The sequence below is a fragment of the Neofelis nebulosa genome, chromosome 15, assembly GCF_028018385.1.
Source record: "Neofelis nebulosa isolate mNeoNeb1 chromosome 15, mNeoNeb1.pri, whole genome shotgun sequence".
NCBI lineage: Eukaryota > Metazoa > Chordata > Mammalia > Carnivora > Felidae > Neofelis > Neofelis nebulosa.
The window spans coordinates 1,253,107-1,274,401 of NC_080796.1; the positions used below are offsets into that span (position 1 = coordinate 1,253,107).

The following is a 21,295-nucleotide window of genomic DNA, read 5'->3' on the forward strand; positions in this document are numbered from 1 at the left end:
TTATCTGATCATATATAATTTATAAATATTAACAACGTTATGTTTTTGTAAGAGAGTAAGTTTGGTAAACTATTCTGGAAGAATATTGAAACATTTTCAGCTTTGTAGGCCACAGTCTGTGTTGTAGCAGGTCCACCCTGCTGTTATGACCTAAAAGTAGCCATCAATCAGCATGTAGGGGAGAGTGTGGCTGGGTCCAAAAAGATTTCAGTTACAAGGGCACTTGGGTGGCTTTGTTGGTTGAGCGTCCTGACTCTTAATTTCTGCTCATGTCATGATCCCAAACGCCACATCATGAGAGCGGTCATGAGACTGAGACCCACATCAGGCTTCACCCTGAGCTTGGAGCCTGCTTACTAGAATCTCTGTCTCTTCCCTTGACTCCCTTCCCCATTTGGGCATTCTCTCTCTCTCTCTCTGCCTCACTAAGTCAAAAAAAATTACATTTGGTTACAATAACAGGTGATGGTGTTTTACTAGATTGTCAGTAGTTAAAATTATTTTTTTTCTTTATTCTAGTTGCAAGAAGCAAAGGATCGAGAGGCAGAGGCCATAAGATATGCGGAGAAAACGTAAGATCATATGCAAAAGTATAATTTAAACCTCACAGAAAATACCTTGATTATTTATACAGCAGATAAGCAGTGTAGTACGAGAAATATACTTGTTATGCCAGTATATTATTGTTAAGCTGGATACAAATTCCAGCTTTGAGCTATTTTGAAATGCAAAATTGTGGATATTATATCTCAATTTTGCACCTTATCCACAAAACACGAGAAAAATGGCACAATTCCCAAATCTTCCTCTTGATACAATTTAAAGAATTTCTGTAAGACCCTCATTTGTTCAGATATTATATGGTATTGTTTTACATTTATGTGTGAGAATAATTATCTTAAGATCTGCATTTTAGGCTAGAAGTGCAAAATGCCAGACAGGAAGAAACCATCAAACATCAAGCGGCCCAAATTCAAGATCTTCAGAGCAACTTGTTAAAGACAAGTTTGGTAAGTCGGTCTCTTAATGTCTGTCCTACTGAAAAGGAATCCGTATTTCACTAGGAGTAGTACATAAGAATGTTTTGGATCACATGGAAAGGCTCACTGATCCAAATATTTGGTTGATATTGTTGCTATTTGCTATTAGCGATGGAATTCTTCAATAGAGATGAAGTTGATTGAACTCATAAAGTAATTACTTTTATAGTGAGATTTTCATAAAAACTTTGTGAGAGTCTAAAAAAGCAACATTTTTACATATACCACAGTGAGCGTTTGGTTTAGTCCACCTTTTGGCTACTGTTAATAATGCTGCTGTGAACGTTGGCATACAGATGTGTGAGAGTCCCTGCTAATATTTTTCAGCGTGTTTCAAACTTCCGCACGCTTTGAGTGATCATGTCATCTTGAATTCTGACTTTCTCTTGTAGTCTCAACCCTTCAGTGAGAGTTTGAGAACGGGTTATTTTAATGATGATTTGTTGTAATTTGTAATTACAAGTTTGCAACTTATTCTCTTCATCAACAATGACTAGCAGGTCGTTATGCAAACGTCCTTCTCAAAGGAATGGACTTTTCTCTTTGTTGGATTTTGTAAAGGAAAAGAAATGCCAGTGAAAAAGGAGAAATGGCTGCTCTGTCAGGGCCTTACCTAGTAACATAGTGCTCCTACCATTGCAAGTTCAGAAACTCATTATCTTTTTCCACTCACTTGAGTTAATCAGCCTTTCACAGATTTCACAATTCAATCTCAGAAAAAACTAATGTGCCATTCAGGATTCTCATTTATTGATATGTAGTGAAACCCCAACTGTTTTCCAAGCAGAACAGTTAATGTCCTCGAACACACACCCTCCTTTGTAGGATTCTCATTATAAATCCTAAGTGGGAGCAATGAGGGAGATACACTGACCAACTCGTTTCTGTCAGTCGCAAAAGCTATATAATATACATGCAAGTTTCCTTTGACAGCTATACCCATCAGGGGAATTAGAACATTCTCTTGACTGGTCCTTTTTGTTGCTGAAGAGGCATTGAAAATTATTTTCTTTTCTAGACGTCTTATAAATGAGTCACATAGTAATAGGGGATTTTTCATGCGAGTAACATGACACTCTGTTTTCAGTCTTCTATGAATGAGAGTGCAAGGCATTGTCCTGCTACTGTGTCCTGAAGAAATCATTAAGGTCTCAAAAACTAAAATTTGTAAGGATATCTGAAACTGATGAAGCTTATTAAAGAATAACGAGGGATTTAGTGTAGATCCGTAAAGAAAGGAATTTAGATTATGGCATGAAATTGTCTGCCACTTTAAGGTCTTCCCTGTGAAACAAAAACTTAGTTATCTTTCAGGCAACTCAGTCCATAGCTCTGACTTCTCTAGAAGGTCTTTATCTCCTGAATCCCCAAACCAGGGGCTACCTGGGTGAAGGCATTTGATGCACACAATTTTGAGGTGAAGAATCTGGATTGGGAAGAAGAGGTAGCTCTAGCCAACTTAACCTTCCTAACAATATAGTCAAGTATGCATCTGAAAGGAACTTCAGAAGACTTCCATAAGTTGAAATCTCTATGGACGAAGAAGTTACTCAAAAGGAAACAAAGGCAAGCCAGTGATCATCCAGCCCTTGTGATAAATGTCGTGTTATAAGAAAAGTGAGACAAAGTATGCTGGTCAGTATCCTAAGGGTAAGGGTGCTCCCTAAGACTCAATAAGAAAAACACACTCAAAGTAACACCGAAAAGAGTCCAAATAAAATGTACACGATTAGCTGTCTACAAAGGTACTCCATGTCAAGTAATGATTTTTGAGTGTGCGGTTGAGGATGTTGTCTATGAGCACCTACATGGAAGAGCGAAAAGGACACATGGCCTAGGTAAAGGGGCCTAGGTAAAGGTGTGGTTAAAAGAGCAGAGGGAGGGCATGGTCATTTTTCTCAGCTGCTGCTGAAAAGTGAAGCAGGATAGAGACCTTAATAAAATTTTTTAAATTTTTTTTCAACGTTTTTTATTTATTTTTGGGACAGAGAGAGACAGAGCATGAACGGGGGAGGGGCAGAGAGAGAGGGAGACACGGAATCGGAAACAGGCTCCAGGCTCCGAGCCATCAGCCCAGAGCCTGACGCGGGGCTCGAACTCACAGACCGCGAGATCGTGACCTGGCTGAAGTCAGACGCTCAACCGACTGCGCCACCCAGGCGCCCCAATAAAAATTTTTTAAAAAAGAGGTTCTTGATGACCCTCAAAATGTCTTAGTGGAATGATAGGAGTGAAAGTTAGATTTTAGTGTAAAAGAAGGAAATAAGTGAAGAAAAGTTGATTCTGTGGATGAGACGATACATTAAAGAATGTTCGAGTCCACTGCAAGGGGAGAAGCAGCGTGATAGATGGACAAATCTTCAAAAGTTAAGCAAATGGTTACTAGAAGAGGAGAAATTGAAATCTTTTTTTCCTTATGCACCCAGTGCTAGGATTTACAGATTTATAGCACTTTACCAACTGTAAAGCTCTGGGGCCAGCTTTTCTGTTATGCTGTTACCACAAAGCCTTAATCTCCTCATCAGAGTACTCAGTAAAGCAGCCTAACATAAACAGTATGGGCATGAAATGATTGAGGAACTTTGGTTTAGCAAGACTCCATTATATTCATGTCAGTGGCTTTCCCTTGCCTCTGATGGTCATGTAAATCATCTATTACTCAATCTAAGAGGTGCTATTTGTACTGTAGTCCGTGAGTATTGTCCACTGAGTAGTATAGAGAGGGAGTTAGTTAAAAGTATTATAAGTGGGGGAAAAAAAAGTACTGTTTGCTAGTGGCATTGGCGAAAGTTGTGTGAAGTACTGAGGAGAGATTCTGGGCCTCATGGTCCCCATTTGCTGCCACTTGCAGTGGTATGAAGAATGACTTCAGTATAATTTGTATAGGGGACCACTTGTATTGGCATGCCACCTGCCTTAACTATCTCAATGTATTGGAATGCAAAATACAGCAAAAGTAATCTTGCTAAATGCATACACTTAGAGCTGACTATGTGCCACGTACCCTTCTAAGTTTTTCACCTGTTATTTCCTAATTTAAGCTTCCCAACATCCCAGTGGGGTAGATACTATTATTATTTATTTTGAGATAACTTTTTTAAGGTTCTTTATTTTGAGAGAGAGAGCGAGATTGTGGGAAGGGCAGATAGGGAGAGAGAGAGAGAGGGACAGAGAGAGAGAGAGAGAGAGAGAGAGAGAGAGAGAGAATCCCAAGCAGTCTCCTCGCTGTCCACGCAGAGCCTGATGTGGGGCTCAATCACATGACCCTGAGATCATGTCCTGAGCCGAAATCAAGAGCCAGACGCTCAACCGACTGAGCCACCCATGTGCCCCAGTAGGTGCTGTCATTAACTTCATTTTACAGATGCAGAGATTGAGACACGGAAGTTTTAGGTAGTGTGCTCAAGGTCATACAGCTCATAACGAGCAGAATTGGGAATTCGTACCCAGGCTTTCTGACTCCTACTAGGATGCTGCTTCTGAAACTCTTCCATGAAATATCTTGTTGTCACTGAATACAGCATGTTCAGTTTTATCATCACAAGAATAGAAATGTCATTCACCTATGTGAATATGTAAAATCATAGTTGATGCAGTGTTTGTAATATGAAAACAGAAATGTTTACCATAAGGTTAATTCCTATATTTCCTCCATTTCACCAGTAGATACATTTGTACATTTATCTGCTCATATATAATTAAAAACATTTAAAAACGTTCTGATTTTGTAGCAGAGTAAGGTTGGTACATTATTCTAGAAGAGTATTGAAACATTTTCAGCTTTGTAGGCCATAGTCTCTGTTGCAGCAGCTCAACTTTATTGTTACGATCTAACAGTAGCCATCAATCAGCATGTAGCGGAGAGCCTGGCTGGGTCCAATAAGATTTAATTACAGGCGCACTTGGGCGGCTAGGTGGTTGAGTGTCCTGACCCTTAATTTCCACTCAGGTCATGATCCTAAACCCCACATCATGAAAGCGGTCATGAAACCGAGCCCCACATCAGGCTTCACCCTGAGCTTGGAGCCTGCCTACGATTTTCTCTGTCTCTACCTCTGCCTCTATTCCCCACTTGTGTGTGTTCTCTCTCTCTCTCTCAAGTAAAAAAATAAAAACATTTAGTTACAGAAACAGGTGATTGTTTCTACTAGATTGTCAGTAGTTAAAATTATATTGTTTTCTTTATTTTAGTTGCAAGAAGCAAAGGATCAACATGCAGAGGCCATAAGATATGCTGAGAAGATGTAAGATCATATGGAAAAGTATAATTTAATCCTCAAAGAAAATAGCTTGATTTTTATAAAACAGATAAGCAATGTAGTATGAGAAATGTATTCATTATGCCAGTATATCCTTGTTAAACTGGATACAAATTCCAGCTTTTAGTTATTTTGAAATGCAGAATTGTGGCACATTATATCTCAATTTTGCACCTTATCCACAAAAGACAATGAGAAAAATGGCTCAATTGCCAAATCTTCCTCTTGATACAATTTTAAGAATTTCTGTAATCCCCTCATTTGTCAGAAATTATATGGTATTTTTGTAAATTTATTTGTGAGAATAATTACCTTAAGATCTGCATTTTAGGCTAGAAGTGCAACATGCCAGGCCAGAAGGAACCATCAAACAGCAAGCGGCCCCAATTCACAATCTTCCGAGCAACTTGTTAAGGACAAGTTTAGTAAGTCAGTCTCTTGATGTCTGTCCTACTGAAAAGGAATCCTTATTTCAATAGGTGTAGTACATAAGAATGTTTTGGATCATATGGAAAAATCTCACTGATCAAAATGTTAGGTTGATATTGTTCCTACTTGCTATTAGCGATGGAATTTTTCTATAGAGATGAAGTTGATTGAACTCATAAAGTAATGATGTTTATAGTGACATTTTCATAAAAACATTGTGAGTCTAAAAAAGCAACATTTTATATATACCACAGTGAGCGTTTGGTTTAGTCCACCTTTTGGCTACTGTTAATAATGCTGCTGTGAACGTTGGCATACAGATGTGTGAGAGTCCCTGCTAATATTTTTCAGCGTGTTTCAAACTTCCGCACGCTTTGAGTGATCATGTCATCTTGAATTCTGACTTTCTCTTGTAGTCTCAACCCTTCAGTGAGAGTTTGAGAACGGGTTATTTTAATGATGATTTGTTGTAATTTGTAATTACAAGTTTGCAACTTATTCTCTTCATCAACAATGACTAGCAGGTCGTTATGCAAACGTCCTTCTCAAAGGAATGGACTTTTCTCTTTGTTGGATTTTGTAAAGGAAAAGAAATGCCAGTGAAAAAGGAGAAATGGCTGCTCTGTCAGGGCCTTACCTAGTAACATAGTGCTCCTACCATTGCAAGTTCAGAAACTCATTATCTTTTTCCACTCACTTGAGTTAATCAGCCTTTCACAGATTTCACAATTCAATCTCAGAAAAGACTAATGTGCCATTCAGGATTCTCATTTATTGATATGTAGTGAAACCCCAACTGTTTTCCAAGCAGAACAGTTAATGTCCTCGAACACACACCCTCCTTTGTAGGATTCTCATTGTAAATCCTAAGTGGGAGCAATGAGGGAGATACACTGACCAACTCGTTTCTGTCAGTCGCAAAAGCTATATAATATACATGCAAGTTTCATTAGACAGCTATACCCGTCAGGGGAATTAGAACATTCTCTTGACTGGTCCTTTTTGTTGCTGAAGAGGCATTGAAAATTATTTTCTTTTCTAGACGTCTTATAAATGAGTCACATAGTAATAGGGAACTTTTCATGCGAGTAACATGACTCTCTGTTGATCAGTCTTCTATGAATGAGAGTGCTAGGCGTTGTCCTGCTATTGTGTCCTAAAGAAATCTTTAAAGTCTCAAAAACTAAAATTTGTAAGAATATCCGAAACTGGTGAAGCTTATTAAAGAATAACGAGGGATTTTCTGTGTATCCCTTTAGAAAGGAATTTAGATTATGGCATGAAATTGTCTGCCACTTTAAGGTCTTCCCTGTGAAACAAAAACTTAGATAGCTTTCAGCCAACTCAGTCCATAGCTCTGACTTCTCTAGAAGGTCCTTATCTCCTGAATCCCCAACCAGAGGCTTCCTGGGTTGAAAAATTTTGTGTGTGTGTGTGTGGGGGGGGCGTTACTCTTTTGTTGTATCTTTAGTTTTATTTTTTTTTAATTCGCATCCCAATTAGTAAGCATTTAGTGAAGCAATGATTTCAGGAGTAGATTCCTTAATGCCCCTTGCCCATTTAGCACATCCCCCATCCCACAACCCCTCCAGCAACCCTCAGTTTTTTCTCCATATTTATGAGTCTCCTGTGTTTATCCTCCTCCCTGTTTTTATATTATTTTTGTTTCCCTTCCCTTTTGTTCATCTGTTTTGTCTCTTAAAGTCCTCATACTAGGGAAGTCATATGAGTTTTGTCTTTCTCCGACTAATTTCACTTAGCATAATACGCTCCAGTTCCATCCACGTAGTTGCAAATGGCAAGATTTCCTTCTTTTTGATTGCCGAGTAATACTCCATGGAATGAATATATATATATATATATATATATATATATATATATATATATATATATATATCACATCTTTTTTTTAATTTTTTTAACGTTTTACTCATTTTTGAGACAGGGGAGACAGAGCGTGAACAGGGGAGGGTCAGAGAGAGGGAGACACAGAATCTGAAACAGGCTCCAGGCTCCCAGCTGTCAGCACAGAGCCCGATGCGGGGCTCAAACCCATGAACCGTGAGATCGTGACCTGAGCCCAAGTCAGAAGCTTAACTGACTGAGCCACCCAGGCACCCCGAACATCTCCCTTTTAACGTGATTATTATCCATTTCTGTATCGTCTTTAAAGAACTAATCCATTCTTTTGCCCGTTATTATATTGGATTGTCTTTTCATTATTGGAAGAGTTATTTAAATATCCTACATGCAAATCCCTTAGCAGATATGGGATTTTCAGGTATTTTCTCCTATTTAGTCACTTGCCTTTTCACTTTCTTGATGGTGATATTTGAAGCATAGTAGTTTTTAATTTTGATGAAATAAACTTAATCTGCTTTTGTCTTTTGGTGTCATGTCTAAGAAATCATTGTTAAATCCAGTCACAAACACATACACGTAAGCTTTTTTCTAAGAGTTTTATCATTTTAGCTCTTAGATTTTAAGTTAATTTTCTATATATGCTATGGGGTAGAGGTCTGATTTTATTGCTTTGCATGTGGATATCCATTTGTCCCAGTACCGTTTGTTACAAAGACTAGTCTTATTCCATTTAATTGTCTGGCACCCTTGTGGAAAATCAGTTCACTATAATGTGAGAGTTTATGTTTAGATTCTCAATGTTAATACATTGATCTGTATGTCTGTCCTTATGCCAGTACCATATCAAATTTTATGAAAACTTTTTCCATGTTATCTTGCAAATTACCAGTCACTTATGTAATAATAAAAAGCCAATGTAGTAGAACTTAACTTTGCTCCTATAGAGATTTTTGTTTCTTGAAGGACCCTTTCGCCAGCCTATGCCTTGCTGACCCCATGACTCGATGTGAAGTCAGGCTCAAAAACATAAAATGCTCTTTCTTTAGTGTGTTCAGACTTTTATTTATTTATTTATTTATTTATTTATTTATTTATTTATATTTATATATTTTTTAGAGCGTGCACAAGCAGGACGAGGGGCTGTGTAGGGAAAGAGAGAGAGAGACAGAGAGAGAGAGACGAGAGAATTTTTAGCAGGCTTCACACTTAGTGTGGAGGCTGACAGGGGTCTTGATCCCATGACCCTGGGATCATGACCTGAGAGGTTGAGGTTCAACTGACTGAGCCACCCAGGTTCCCCGCCTGTGCAAACTTTTAGTGTCTCAGTCAGGGCTGCCCACTTTCATTTCCATCATATCTTGGCCATAGGATCTCTTGACTCAGTCTACCGTTTACTTCATTATGTTTTATTATCTCATTATAATGCATAGACTCATCCATAGTTTTCACCATCTAGGAAGGAAAAGATTAACTCTGGGCTATTCCTCTTTCCTGTTAAGCAATCTTGCTAACCCATCATCTTACAATTCACAATGAGATCCTCTTCTGACCTAGTTCTTGTGTGTAACACTGGTGTTAATCCTGTTCTTGGCACAGAACCTACATTCTTGGAAAACACAGTAGCCTGTTTCCCCTTCTTTCACTTAAATAGAAAGATATGCATAGCTATATGTTTTAGCTCAGTGTATAATTAATGGAATAAACATTACATCATTCAAATAATACAGCTGTACAAAGTGAGGTAGTATTAAGTTGATTTATCAGAGACAAATAGTAGATTGGTAATTTGAATGACAACAAACTTTTGAAGCCAACTTGTATGATATGGAGAAGCATTGTGGGACAACACAAAGATGAAGTGATCTTACCTCCCCACACAAAGAAGGTTGGAGTAAGGTAAAGGAGAATGTGGACTTAATTTAAGTAGTGCTAAAGGACAGTGCATTTGTTTTGCTACTGAAAAGATGAAAAATGATTCCATAACATTCTCTTTATTTCCTCACTGAGGAAAGGAGAATGAAGATTGAGCATTCAATGGTTTAAAAAATACTCAAAACTGCCTATTTCCTTTAATTTAAATCAGATCAAAGGCCCAATTTTGGTTATCAAATTGACTCTTTCTAGTTTTTCAACTATTGTGCTTCAAATCGTATGTCTCTGTGTTTCTACCTTAACTTGAGGGGACATTCTAAAGAGGCATTCCTTCCTACTTGTAAGAATTGTTGGAATTGAAGGGAATCTTAGAAAAAGGTCTTAGAGATAGGAAGAAGGCAGAGGAGTAGGAGGACTCTAGGCTTGCCTCATCCCACGAATACAACTAGATAACAATCAGCTCACCCTAAATACCCCAGAAATTGACCTGAAGACTGACAGAACAAACTCCACAACAAAAGGGAGAGAAGAGGCCACATCAAAGAATGTCCTTGATGCAGAAATGTCGTCTAGAAGAGAAACAGATCCTGGCTTCTGCAGAGGGGAGGGAGTTGAGGTTGTGGGTAAGGGTGAGAGAGAGGAACGCACAAGGGAATGCACAAAGAGAACATTTCCCCATAGCCACTGGCTTGGAAAAATTTCGTGAGTTCTTGCAACCAGTAGTGCGTAAAGTCTGGAGTTTTAAAGGGAATCCGGTTTAGCTGGTTTAGAGCCCTGAGGTACTGCACTGCTCATGGACAGAGGGCAGGCAAACAACGTGGGAGCATATAGCATGGGTAGAGTGGTCTGAAGAGTGCCTGGGGCACACAGTGGGGAGATTATTTGCTCTTCTCAGAGCACGTCCCTCAGAGGCAAAGTTCAGAGAGACCTGTCTGTAGGAACAAAGCCGCTGGCTGGCACCATCTCCTTCTCCTGCCCCTCACCACAAACATAAAGCCACCTGTAAGAAGCAGTGCATTGCTAACACTGGGTACCTAACTTGCTTACACCAAACGCCACCCCCTTGCACTCTGGTGGAACTACCTTTCTCAATCACTCTTGCTTGAGTTCCAGCACAGCTACCCCTCCCCCAGAAGACAAGGACAAATGCCTGCCCACACCACATCTCCCAACCAGAGAGTTTCCCTTGGCCTCAGTTCCAGGAGAGGTGGTGACAGGTCTCATTTCCTAAGCAGACCAGAGCACACCTAGTTAAAACTCGCTATGTTCAGGCCAGGGACCAAACACTCACCAGACCAGGCAAAGAGAGCCTCTGCAGATGACTGGCCTGAAGGATAGCATAGCCAGAACACAACAGCAGAACGCATGCAGCACACACTGGTGACACTCCCTGAAGTGCTAGACCCTGGGCATTACATGACGTCTTTTTCCTAAGTCCATTACTTTCGGGAGCAGGTGACATAACTGGCTTCTCTAACACACAGAAGCTGGCAGATATTTAGACAAAATAAAAAGACAGAGGCATTTATCCCAAATGAAAGGACAGGATAAGGCCATGGCCAGAGACCTAAATGGGACAGATGTAAATAACACGCCTAATGGAGAATTTAAAACCATGATCATAAGGATATTCACTGGACTTGAGGAAAGAATGGAAGACATCCGAGAGACCCTTACCACAGACATAAAAGAGTTCAAGAATCAGAGATGAAGAGGGCAGTAAAAATGAACAGCAAGCTGGAAGAAGCAGAGGAACAAATTAATGACCTAGAAGACAAAGTAATGGAAAGCAGTGAAGCTGAAGAAGACAAAGACGAATTATCCAATGCAAGAATAGACTTAAGACACTCGATGACTCCGTCAAATGTAAAAACATTCATATGATAGGAGTCCCAGAAGAAGAAGACAGAAAGAAGGGGACAGATAATTGATTTGAAGACACAATAACTGAATAATTCCCTAATGTGGAGAAGAAAACAGACATACACATCCAGAAGGCACAGAGAACTTCCATCAAAATCAACACCCAAGACATGTTGTAATTAAATTTGCAAAATATACTGCTAACATCTTTTTTTTTAGTGTTTTGTTTTTTGCTTTTTTTTTTTTTAATTTCCGTGACAGAACGCAGACACAAGCATGGGAGGGGTAGAGACAGAGAATCCCAAGCACTCTCTGTGCTGTCAATGAAGAGCCCACTGGAGGGCTTAAACCCACGAACTGCGAGGTCACGACTTGAGCTAAGATCAAGTCATGCTTCACCGACTGAGCCACGCAGGCGCCCCACTGCTACAAATCTTAAAAGCAGCAAAACAAGTCATTCACTTCCAAGGGAAAACCCACAAGGCTAGCAGGAGTTTTTTCAACAGAAACTTTGTAAGGCAGAAGGAAATGGCATGATATATTCAAAGTGCTGAATGAGAAGAATCTGCAGCCAAATATACTCTATCCAGTAAGGCTATCATTCATAATAGAAGGAGAGATAAAGAATTCCTCAAACAAAAATGGAAGGAGTTTGTGACCACTAAATCAGCCTGTAAGAAATATTATCGGGGACTCTGAGTGGAAAGGAGAGATCAAAAGTGACAGTATAAAGGAAGGAAATGTAAAAGCAGTAAAAATGTATATTTCTGTAAAAAAAATATCAAGGAATGCCCCCCAAAAGGATATACAATATAATAGCTTATCAAAACATGGGGAGGAGAAAAAAAATGAGCTCTAACTTAAGTGACCATCAACTTAATATAGACTGCTACACGCAGAAGAGGTGATATACAAATTAATGCTTATCATATACCAAAACCCACTAATAACCATGCAAAGAATAAAGAGAAAGAAATCCAAATATATCATTAAAGCAAATTAGAAAGACATCAAAGGGAGAAAAACAATAAAGGATTTGAGAAAATCTCCAGAAACAACCACAAAACAAGTAGTAAAATGACAATAAATACATACCTGTCAATAATTACTTTGGATATAGATGGAATAAACACTCCCAACCAAAAGACCTAGGGTGACAGGATGGATTAAAAAGACCCATCTGTATGCTGCCTATAAAAACCTCATTTTAGACATAAAGACACCTGCAGATTGAAAGTGAGGGGATGCTTGCACTGTTGGTGGTAATGCAAACTGGTGCAGCCGCTCTGGAAAACAGTGCGTAGGTTCCTCAAAACAATTGAAAATCGAACTACCCGACGCCCCCTCTATAGCACTACTGGGAGTTTATGCAAAGGATACAGGAATGCTGATTTATAGGGGCACATGTACTCCAATGTCTATAGCAGTGCTGTCAACAATAGCCAAATTCTGGAAAGAGCCTAAATGCCCATCAACTGATAAATGGATAAAGAGATGTGGTTTATATATACACTGAAATACTCCCTGGCAAGGAGAAAGAGTGAAATCGTGCTATCTCTTGCAATATAGATGGAACTAGAAGGTATTATGCTACATGAAATAAGTCACAGAAAGACAGATATCATATGTTTTTGCTCCTATGTGGAACTTGAGAAACTTAACAGAAGACCGTGGGGGAAGGGAAGGGGAAAAATAGTTACAAACAGAGCAGGAGAGGGGCAAACCATAGGAGACTCTTGAATGCAGAGAACAAAGAGAGGGTTGATGGGGGCGGTGGGTAAGAAGGGAAAGTGGGTGGTGGGCATTGAGGAGGGCACTTGTTGGGATGAGCCCTGGGTGTTGTCTATAAGTGATGAACCACGGGAATCTACTCCCAAAACCAAGAGCACACTATACACAGTGTATGTTAGCCAAGTTGACAATAAATTCTATTAAAAAAAAATGAAAGCGAGGGGATGAAGAAAAATTTATCACGTTAAAAGAAAAAAAATAGCGATACTTTTGTTAGACAAAAGAGTCCTTAAAACAAAGACTGTGGGGCACCTGGGTGCCTCAGTCATTTGAGCAACTGACTAGGTCTTGGCTCAGGTAATGATCTTATGGCTGGTGGCTTTGAGCCCCATGTTGGGCTCCAGGCTGACAGCATGGAGGCTGCTTGAAATTTTCTCTCCCCCTTTCTATGTCCTTCCCCAACTCTGTCTCTCTCAAAATAAATAAACAACCAAAAACAAAGACCGCAGCAAGAGCCAAAGAATGCTACTATATCATAATAAAGGGTACAATCCAATAAGAAGATCTAACAAATGTAAACATTTATGCACCCACCACAAGAGCACTCAAGTACATAAAACAATAACCAACATAAAGGAACTAATTGATAATAAGACAGTAATAGGGTACTTTAACACCCCATTTACATCAACAGATCTTAACAACCAAAGAAACAATGGCTTTGAGCCATACAGAGAAAGACAGATATCATATGTGTTCACTCTTATGTGGATCCTGAGAAACTTAACAGGAATCCATGGGGGAGGGGAAGGAAAAAAAAAGAGGTTAGAGTGGAAGAGAGCCAAAGGATAAGACACTCTTAAATAAAACTGAGAACAAATTGAGGGCTGATGGGGGGTGGGAGGGAGTGGAGGGCGGGTGATGGGTATTGAGGAGGGCCTTCAGACGTAAATTTTAACATGTAAAGAAGAGCTAATACAAAAAAAAAAAAAAAAGTTTAACCTGTCCTTTTCAAATTGTTCCAGAAAAACATAAAAGGAAGGGAAACTTCCAAATTCATTCTATGCCAGCTTTACCCTGATACCAAAACCAGATAAAGATGCCACAGAGAGAATTACAGGCCAGCATCTCTGATGAACATGCAAAAATCTTCAACAAAATAAGCAAACTGAATCCAACAATACATTAAAAAATCATTCACCGGGGGCAGAAGCAGCTGGGTGGCTTAGTCAGGTAAGCATCCAACATCAGCTCAGGTTATGATCTCATGGTCCATCGGTTTGAGCCCAGTGTCAGGCTCTGTTGACAGCTTGGACCCCGGAACCTATTTCAGATTCTGTGTTTCCCTCTCTCTCTGTCCCTCCCCTGCTTGTGCTCCTTCTCAAAAATAAACATTAAAAAAATCATTCAATCACTCACTATAACCAAATGGGATTTATTCCTGGTTTGCAGGGGTGGTTCAATATTTGCAAATCAATGAATGTGATATCTCATATTAATTTTCAAAAAAGCATAAAGTCATATCATTGCAATAGATGCAGAAAGAGAATTTGACAAACTATAACATCCATTCATGATACAAACCTCAACAAAGTAGGCTTAGAGGAACCATACCTCAACATAATAAAGGCCATATATGGAAAATGAACAGCTAATATGATCCTAGCTGGGGAAAAACTGAGAGAAAAATTTCTTAGATCTTGCTTCTAGTTATCTGCTTCTCATGAGCACCATTGGTTGTTAATAAATTAATCTTAACATTTATTATATCCTACTTTAATGGAGACCAATTTCTCCTATACAAGTTTATGTGTCTTTTTTTTCATCCACTTTTCAATTTATCATTTTTGTTTTTTTCTTAACAAACTCCCCAAAGGTTAGATTTATTTTGTTCACAAATCTGTTAGGAAAAGTGTGGCCAGGACAGGTAGTCTCTGCCCTGCTCAGCTTCAGGTGGGGCAACTGAAAGGTTTGGGGCTGGATCCATCTGAAGATTTGTTCACTAACGTCTGGTGGTTGATGCTGGCTGTTGCCTGGGACTTCAGGAGGCAGCAGAAACAAACTGACACACCTAGACCCTCTTTGTGGCCTAGGATTCCTCACTAGATGGGGAGCTAGATTCCAAGTAAGCAGCCTGAGATACAGAGCAAGGCAGAAGCTGTATCGCCTTTTGTCATCTAGGCTTGGAATACACACAGGATCATAGTCACATATTCTGTTCATTAGGAGCAAGTCACTAAGGTTGTTCCATGGCCTTTTTTTTTTTAATGGAATTAATATTTAAAACCTATGGGGCGCCTGGGTGGCGCAGTCGGTTAAGCGTCCGACTTCAGCCAGGTCACGATCTCGCGGTCCATGAGTTCGAGCCCCGCGTCAGGCTCTGGGCTGATGGCTCGGAGCCTGGAGCCTGTTTCCGATTCTGTGTCTCCCTCTCTCTCTGCCCCTCCCCCGTTCATGCTCTGTCTCTCTCTGTCCCAAAAATAAATAAAAATGTTGAAAAAAAAAATTTAAAAAAAAAAATAAAACCTATGGACACCTTTAAAAAGTAGTATAATTTACCCGCTGGCCACAAATGTTTGTATTCTTCCCACCTGAAAAATACATTCACTCCCCTCCCCCTCGAATACCTCCTGCAAGTCTCAGTTATCATGGCATCAGCTTCAGGGCTTGAGTCCAAGATCTTACCATCTTAATCAGGTGCAGTGGGGATAAGCTGCCTGGGTTATGGTATCTCAAGTATAGCCCCTTGATTGCAAGGGTTCTCAATATGAGGACTTGAGAACGAAAGAGACAGTTATTTACCACTCACAAATGGAACATTCTAGTCAACTGCTGAAGACTCTCCCATTCAGAAAAAGAAGATGGGAAGCACCATAGTCCATAAGAGTTTTGAAATATAGCCTGATGCATGCTGTCAGTTCTTAAGTTAGGACTTAGTCCTAACCACGGGAATACTTCCTCCATGTCTCTTCCCTTTCTTTACTCTTTAAACTCTTGGTTCCTTCCTTTTCATAAGGAATGACTTGTATTTGCAGCTGTTTTTTCATCCTGCTTCCTCCCTGTGGGACTTCTAAGACCCAAAGGCCTCTTTTCATTTTACACTATTTGGCCCCTTTTAGTCCAAGGTAGCAAATAGTATGTTTGCTACTATAAATCTCTTACCTTTTTTAGTTTTCTGTAAATATTACTGGATTTCATGTCGTGTTTTAGCAAAGCGACCCTCACAAGTCCTTTTGAGATAAGCTTTTCGCTTCAGTTTCCTGTGAAGCTCTTATAGGAAAATGCCTTTAAAATTCGTCTACTCTTGGGGCTCCTGGCTGGCTCAGTTGGTAGAGCATGTGACACTTGATCTCTGGGTGCTGAGTTTATGCTAATTCCACACCCATGTCGGGTGTGGAACCTACTTTAAAAAAAAATCTTACACTCTTAAGATCCTTAAAGAAATTGGAGGCATACCTTAAATCTTCCTGTTTTCCTGGTAGCACCCTGGATTTTTTCTTAACCCAAAAGCCATTTCTTTATTTTAGCATTATTTGACAGTTCAACATGTAGAGAGGCTGTAAAGGAGAAACAGATACTTGAACCCTGTAAGTCCTGGTTCCTTTCAGTTGCATAGTCTTTCTTTAGTTTCTCTTTCCTATCCGTTTCACTTTCAGGTATTTTGTAGCATGACTTTCCTTTCCTCCAGTGTCATTTTCTTCACTTGCTTAGAGACCCTTGCTGTCAGCCTCTTCATAGGCCTTCAGGGTTCCACTAAGAGTCTTGTGGAGGCCATTTTTGGGTCTCATCCTTACGCTTTTCTACATCTTTCCACTTCCACCTACTCTTGGTTCAAAGGAAGTTTACTTTTAGGGTTTTTTGAATAGCAGCACACCATTTTTAGTATCAGTATCTGTGGTAGCAATTTACTGCCGCATAATAAGCCACCTCAAAACCTAGTAGTTCAAAACAGCATTTCTCTTGTTCACCAATCTTATTTTAGGCAAAGCAGAGTAGGGCAACTCATTTCTTCTTCATTTGGCATCAGCTGGCATAACTGGAAGCTGGAGACTAGAATCATCTAAAGGCTTGTTCACGCACGTGTTTGGCTGTTGAGGCTGGCCTTTGGCTAGGACGTTGGCTAGTCTCAGCTGGAGTATCTACACGAAGACTCACTAGGTAGCCTAGGATTCCTCACAACGTGGTGGCTGGGTTCTAAGGGTGAGCTTCCCTAGAGAAAGAAAGTCAGATGGAAGCTGTATCACATTTTCTAAACTGGCCTTAAAAATCACAGCAGTTGGGGCGCCTGGGTGGCTCAGTCGGTTAAGCGTCCGACATCAGCTCAGGTCACGATCTCGTGGTCCACGAGTTCGAGCCCCGCATTGGGCTCTGGGCTGATGGCTCAGAGCCTGGAGCCTGCTTCCGATTCTGTGTCTCCCTCTCTCTCTGCCCCTCCCCCGTTCATGCTCTGTCTCTCTCTGTCCCAAAAATAAATAAATGTTAAAAAAAAATTTTAAAAAAATCCCAGCAGTTCTGCATATTCTGTTCACTAGAAACCAGTTACTGAAGCCAGCATATATTTAAGGGGAGGAATTTTCACAGAAGTATCAACGAATTTATTAAACCACCACATCCATTCACCTTGTCTTACCAATCATATAGAATGGATGGAAGTCCTTCCCAACTCAGCATCACTGAAACTCCACCAGTTTTGTTGTTGTGGTTGTTTTTGTTTAGTATGATCTCTTATTTTCTGGAAAGTAACAATGGATTACAAGATAACAGTATTGAATTAAATATTTTTTTGCTTCAAAAAATATGTGGATCATCCAATTAATGTTTTATACTGGGAGATGTGATTTCTTAACACATCCTGGAGAATCATTTCTCCTGTGAATGCACTTCAAATTAGCATAAAACATTTGCAGTTCAGAAACAGACCATGGTGTTAGAGTCATTACTTATAGATTCATGAATTAGAGTCTTATTTCCAGAGTCTTATCTTGGGACGTATTTTTTGACGTGGGCATACATAAGTCAATATGATATTGCTAAAACTTCTTTAAAAGTTATGGAGTGTTAAGATGGGGGAAGGGCCAAGAGACTTTCTCCTAAGAGGGGACTTATGAAAGAAAGATATGAAAAAATCATAGAAAATAAAAGTATAGAATTGAGTGCAAATGTTGTGTAGTAAAGAGAATGATAGCAAAGATCTATTTCAGTAACACCTGATGGCTTTAACTTGGCTCTTGATTTTCTGAGTTGTTTAAGGTTCCACATTCTAAGACAGGTAACATTTTATTGCAAATGAGTTTATTTAAAATTTGAGTGCCTGGCTGGCTCAGTTACTCTTGATCTTGAGATTGTGAGTTCAAGCATCACACTGGGCATAGAGATTACTTAAAATCTGAAAAAAACATTTTTTTTCATAGTAGTTTTGAGTTAGACTCTTTTCACTCCCTTCCAAACTATAGTGTTTTATTCATGCAGGCTGATGTCCTTACAACAGAACTGGAAACTACATCTTCAAAATGTCTACACCTGGATGCAAAAAATCAAGTTCTTCAACAAGAGTTATTATCAATGAAATCTTTCGAAGAAGAACGTGAAAAACTAGAGAGCAATAACAAGAAGTTACAGCAAGAAGTAGTAAAATTGAAACAATTTATGGAAATGAATATGGTAGAACGCAGTCAAGTGGAACAGTATAAACGGGAGATTGAAGAAAGAGCACGACTGGACATAGAAGAAAAATTACACGAAGTCAACCTGTTTTTACAGGTTAATTGATTGATCTGTAATGTGCTGTAATTCATTTCACTGCAAATTACATTTTGGATAGATGTATTGTAGGGGTTTCCTCTACTTGCTTTATGGTAATTTGTAGATTTCTGGAGGCATTTGTTCCCCCCTTTAAAGATTTCAGTTTTCATCATTATTCCTACTAAATCGAGAGGATAAGAAAAAATGATGATTTAAACAACTAGTCTCACTATGAAGAGGAAAAGAAAAATGATTTAAAAATTGCACTGTACTTGGATTATTCTTAAGTTTATTGTTGACTTTTAAAATTTTGTCATTGATTCTACTATTTGAATTATCAGATTGTGTGAATACTAATACAAGAATGATTCAACTTTAATTTTATAAATCATATGATAAATATGATATGATATTTATGATATGATAAATATTTTACATTTGAGCTTTTTTTCATTTAAAATTGCTCTCTGAATCATTGACTCCGAACTAAAGGAAACAGGTATAATTAGTTATTCAGTTTATAGCTATTTTAAAACTATCCTGTTAATTTGCTTTAGGCACAAGCAGCAGCTCAAGAAGACTTGGACCAGTTAAGAGAAAATGCTCATGCTTCAACGAGAAGTCAAATGGAACTTAGAATTAGAGATCTGGAATCTCAGGTCTCTACAATGAAGACTTCTCAAGAAGATTCGACTAAAACAGAGTTGGAAACCTACAGGCAACTCTACCTAGAAGAATTAAAAGTTAGAAAGTCCTTGAGAAATAAGCTGAACACGTAAGTCAAAACAGAATCATAGTCAAGAAATTTAGCTTATTAATTTGCTTCTAAAGCATAATTTCTGTGGAGCCAAGATCATGAGATGAGTAGGAAGTGAAAGCCAACTAGATCGTGTCATTTTGAGAAATGATGTTTCTAAGTGAACTTACCTTTGAAATGTTAGTCCAGGACAGTTTCAATCCCTCCTCTTTTTTTCGGTTTTACAGACCTCTTCCCCCACCCCCTCCCACACCCCCCGCCCTGTATATTTTCCATTGATCGGATCTGCTAGTCTTTAAGTGCATTGTTTGAAGCTTTCTCATTTAGAAGCATATTAGTATAAAATTGCTTGTCCGAATTACCCTAAATAGAAATGTCGATGAGTTTCTTTTTGGAAGATTACATCTTTAACCTAAAAGGTCAAGTACTACTACTATTCATCCTGGCAGCTTGGTACATTTATTCTCTTGATTGTGATCTTTGGTATGATTACTAGAGTGGGCCTTGAGGCAAACCATCCTTTATGCTTTTTATACTTTACATAAAGGCATCCAGGTGAAATACAGAAAGACTCACACAGGCCTGAAGGGTAGTATAATTCCCAAAATGGCTAAAAAGAGCACCATGGTGGGAGGGAGGCATGTGGAAGACGGAAGACAGAAAGGGCAGATTCTGCTTCCAGTGCCTTGGTAACTGTTATAAGCTAATTGCCTCTGTAGCTGTTTTAGTTCTTTCTGATCACACGTCTGTCATCTACTATCTCCCCTAGAGATTGTTGGTCTCATGATTCCTCAGTGTCAAATGCTCAGTTTCTTTGAGATAATAAGTGAAATGTACAAGAGTGGTGAAAGCAAATGCTTGAAAATGTCTTTGAGGGATGGTTTAGTTTTATATCTGTAAACAGGTTTACTAAATATAAGTGTGTATATATAATGGTATCCTGAAGCATCCTGTCAGTACAGCCATCCCAGAAGACAGCAAGTATTATTTGTTAAGCCATGTACATCACTGATAGCCACTTATTTCCCTTCCCTAATTTGAATTGTTAGGAATCCCCCTGGAAACAAAAGTATTTCTTTAGAACAGTTTTAAAAGTACAATTTTAGATAGTAGGTGTGCTCTGTCACATGTTCAGTGCTAAAACACTGTTCAATGGCAAATGCTATTTACTATTATGGAAACTTAAAAAAATGTATGTCATTTAGGAATGATTTAGGGAAAAAGAAAATGTATTTGTGTTTTTTAATCTTCACAGGACTAATGAGAGACTGTCAGAGAGCAATACAAAACTTCTTGTGGAGAGACAGCAGCACCAAACTTTACTCAGGACCCTTACTATGAGCCCAGGCCTGGAACCACCTTATTGTGGACATTTTGAAAATAATTTAGTGCTCAATGGAAACTTTACTCCAGGAGGAAACTTAGTGATTCCTACCTTGAACCCACGGCCGTCATATGACTACTGAGAGACTTCCTTGTGGAAGGTTAGTTATATTATCTGTTTTACTTTGGGTTTCAGATATCTGATATAATAGTTACTTTTATTTTGGTGAAATTCTGAGTTGTTTAAGTAACTAATACATACGAAGTAAAAGTCATAATTATATGTGCTAAGAAAGAACTGAGGTAAAATTATATATATATATAATATAATATATATAATATATTATATATATAATATTAATATAATGTATATAATATATATTATAATATAATATATAATATATATAATATTAGTC

The 21,295-nt window shown here is 38.8% G+C and overlaps 1 protein-coding gene and 1 long non-coding RNA gene across 2 annotated transcripts in view; both read left to right on the top strand.

Annotated features, from left to right (window-relative positions):
• LOC131496444 (ankyrin repeat domain-containing protein 26-like) overlaps nucleotides 1-21,295 on the top strand; it is a 99,835-nt gene that overhangs the window by 70,833 nt on the left and 7,707 nt on the right. Inside the window, 3 exon segments of the mRNA XM_058701993.1 lie at nucleotides 18,527-18,817; nucleotides 19,357-19,574; nucleotides 20,812-21,040. Of these exon segments, the coding sequence (XP_058557976.1) occupies nucleotides 18,527-18,817; nucleotides 19,357-19,574; nucleotides 20,812-21,040 (738 nt within the window).
• LOC131495968 (uncharacterized) lies at nucleotides 603-8,394 on the top strand. Its single transcript, XR_009254223.1, has 4 exons — nucleotides 603-1,010; nucleotides 5,232-5,284; nucleotides 5,631-5,724; nucleotides 7,670-8,394. It is a non-coding gene; the product is annotated as an uncharacterized LOC131495968 (long non-coding RNA).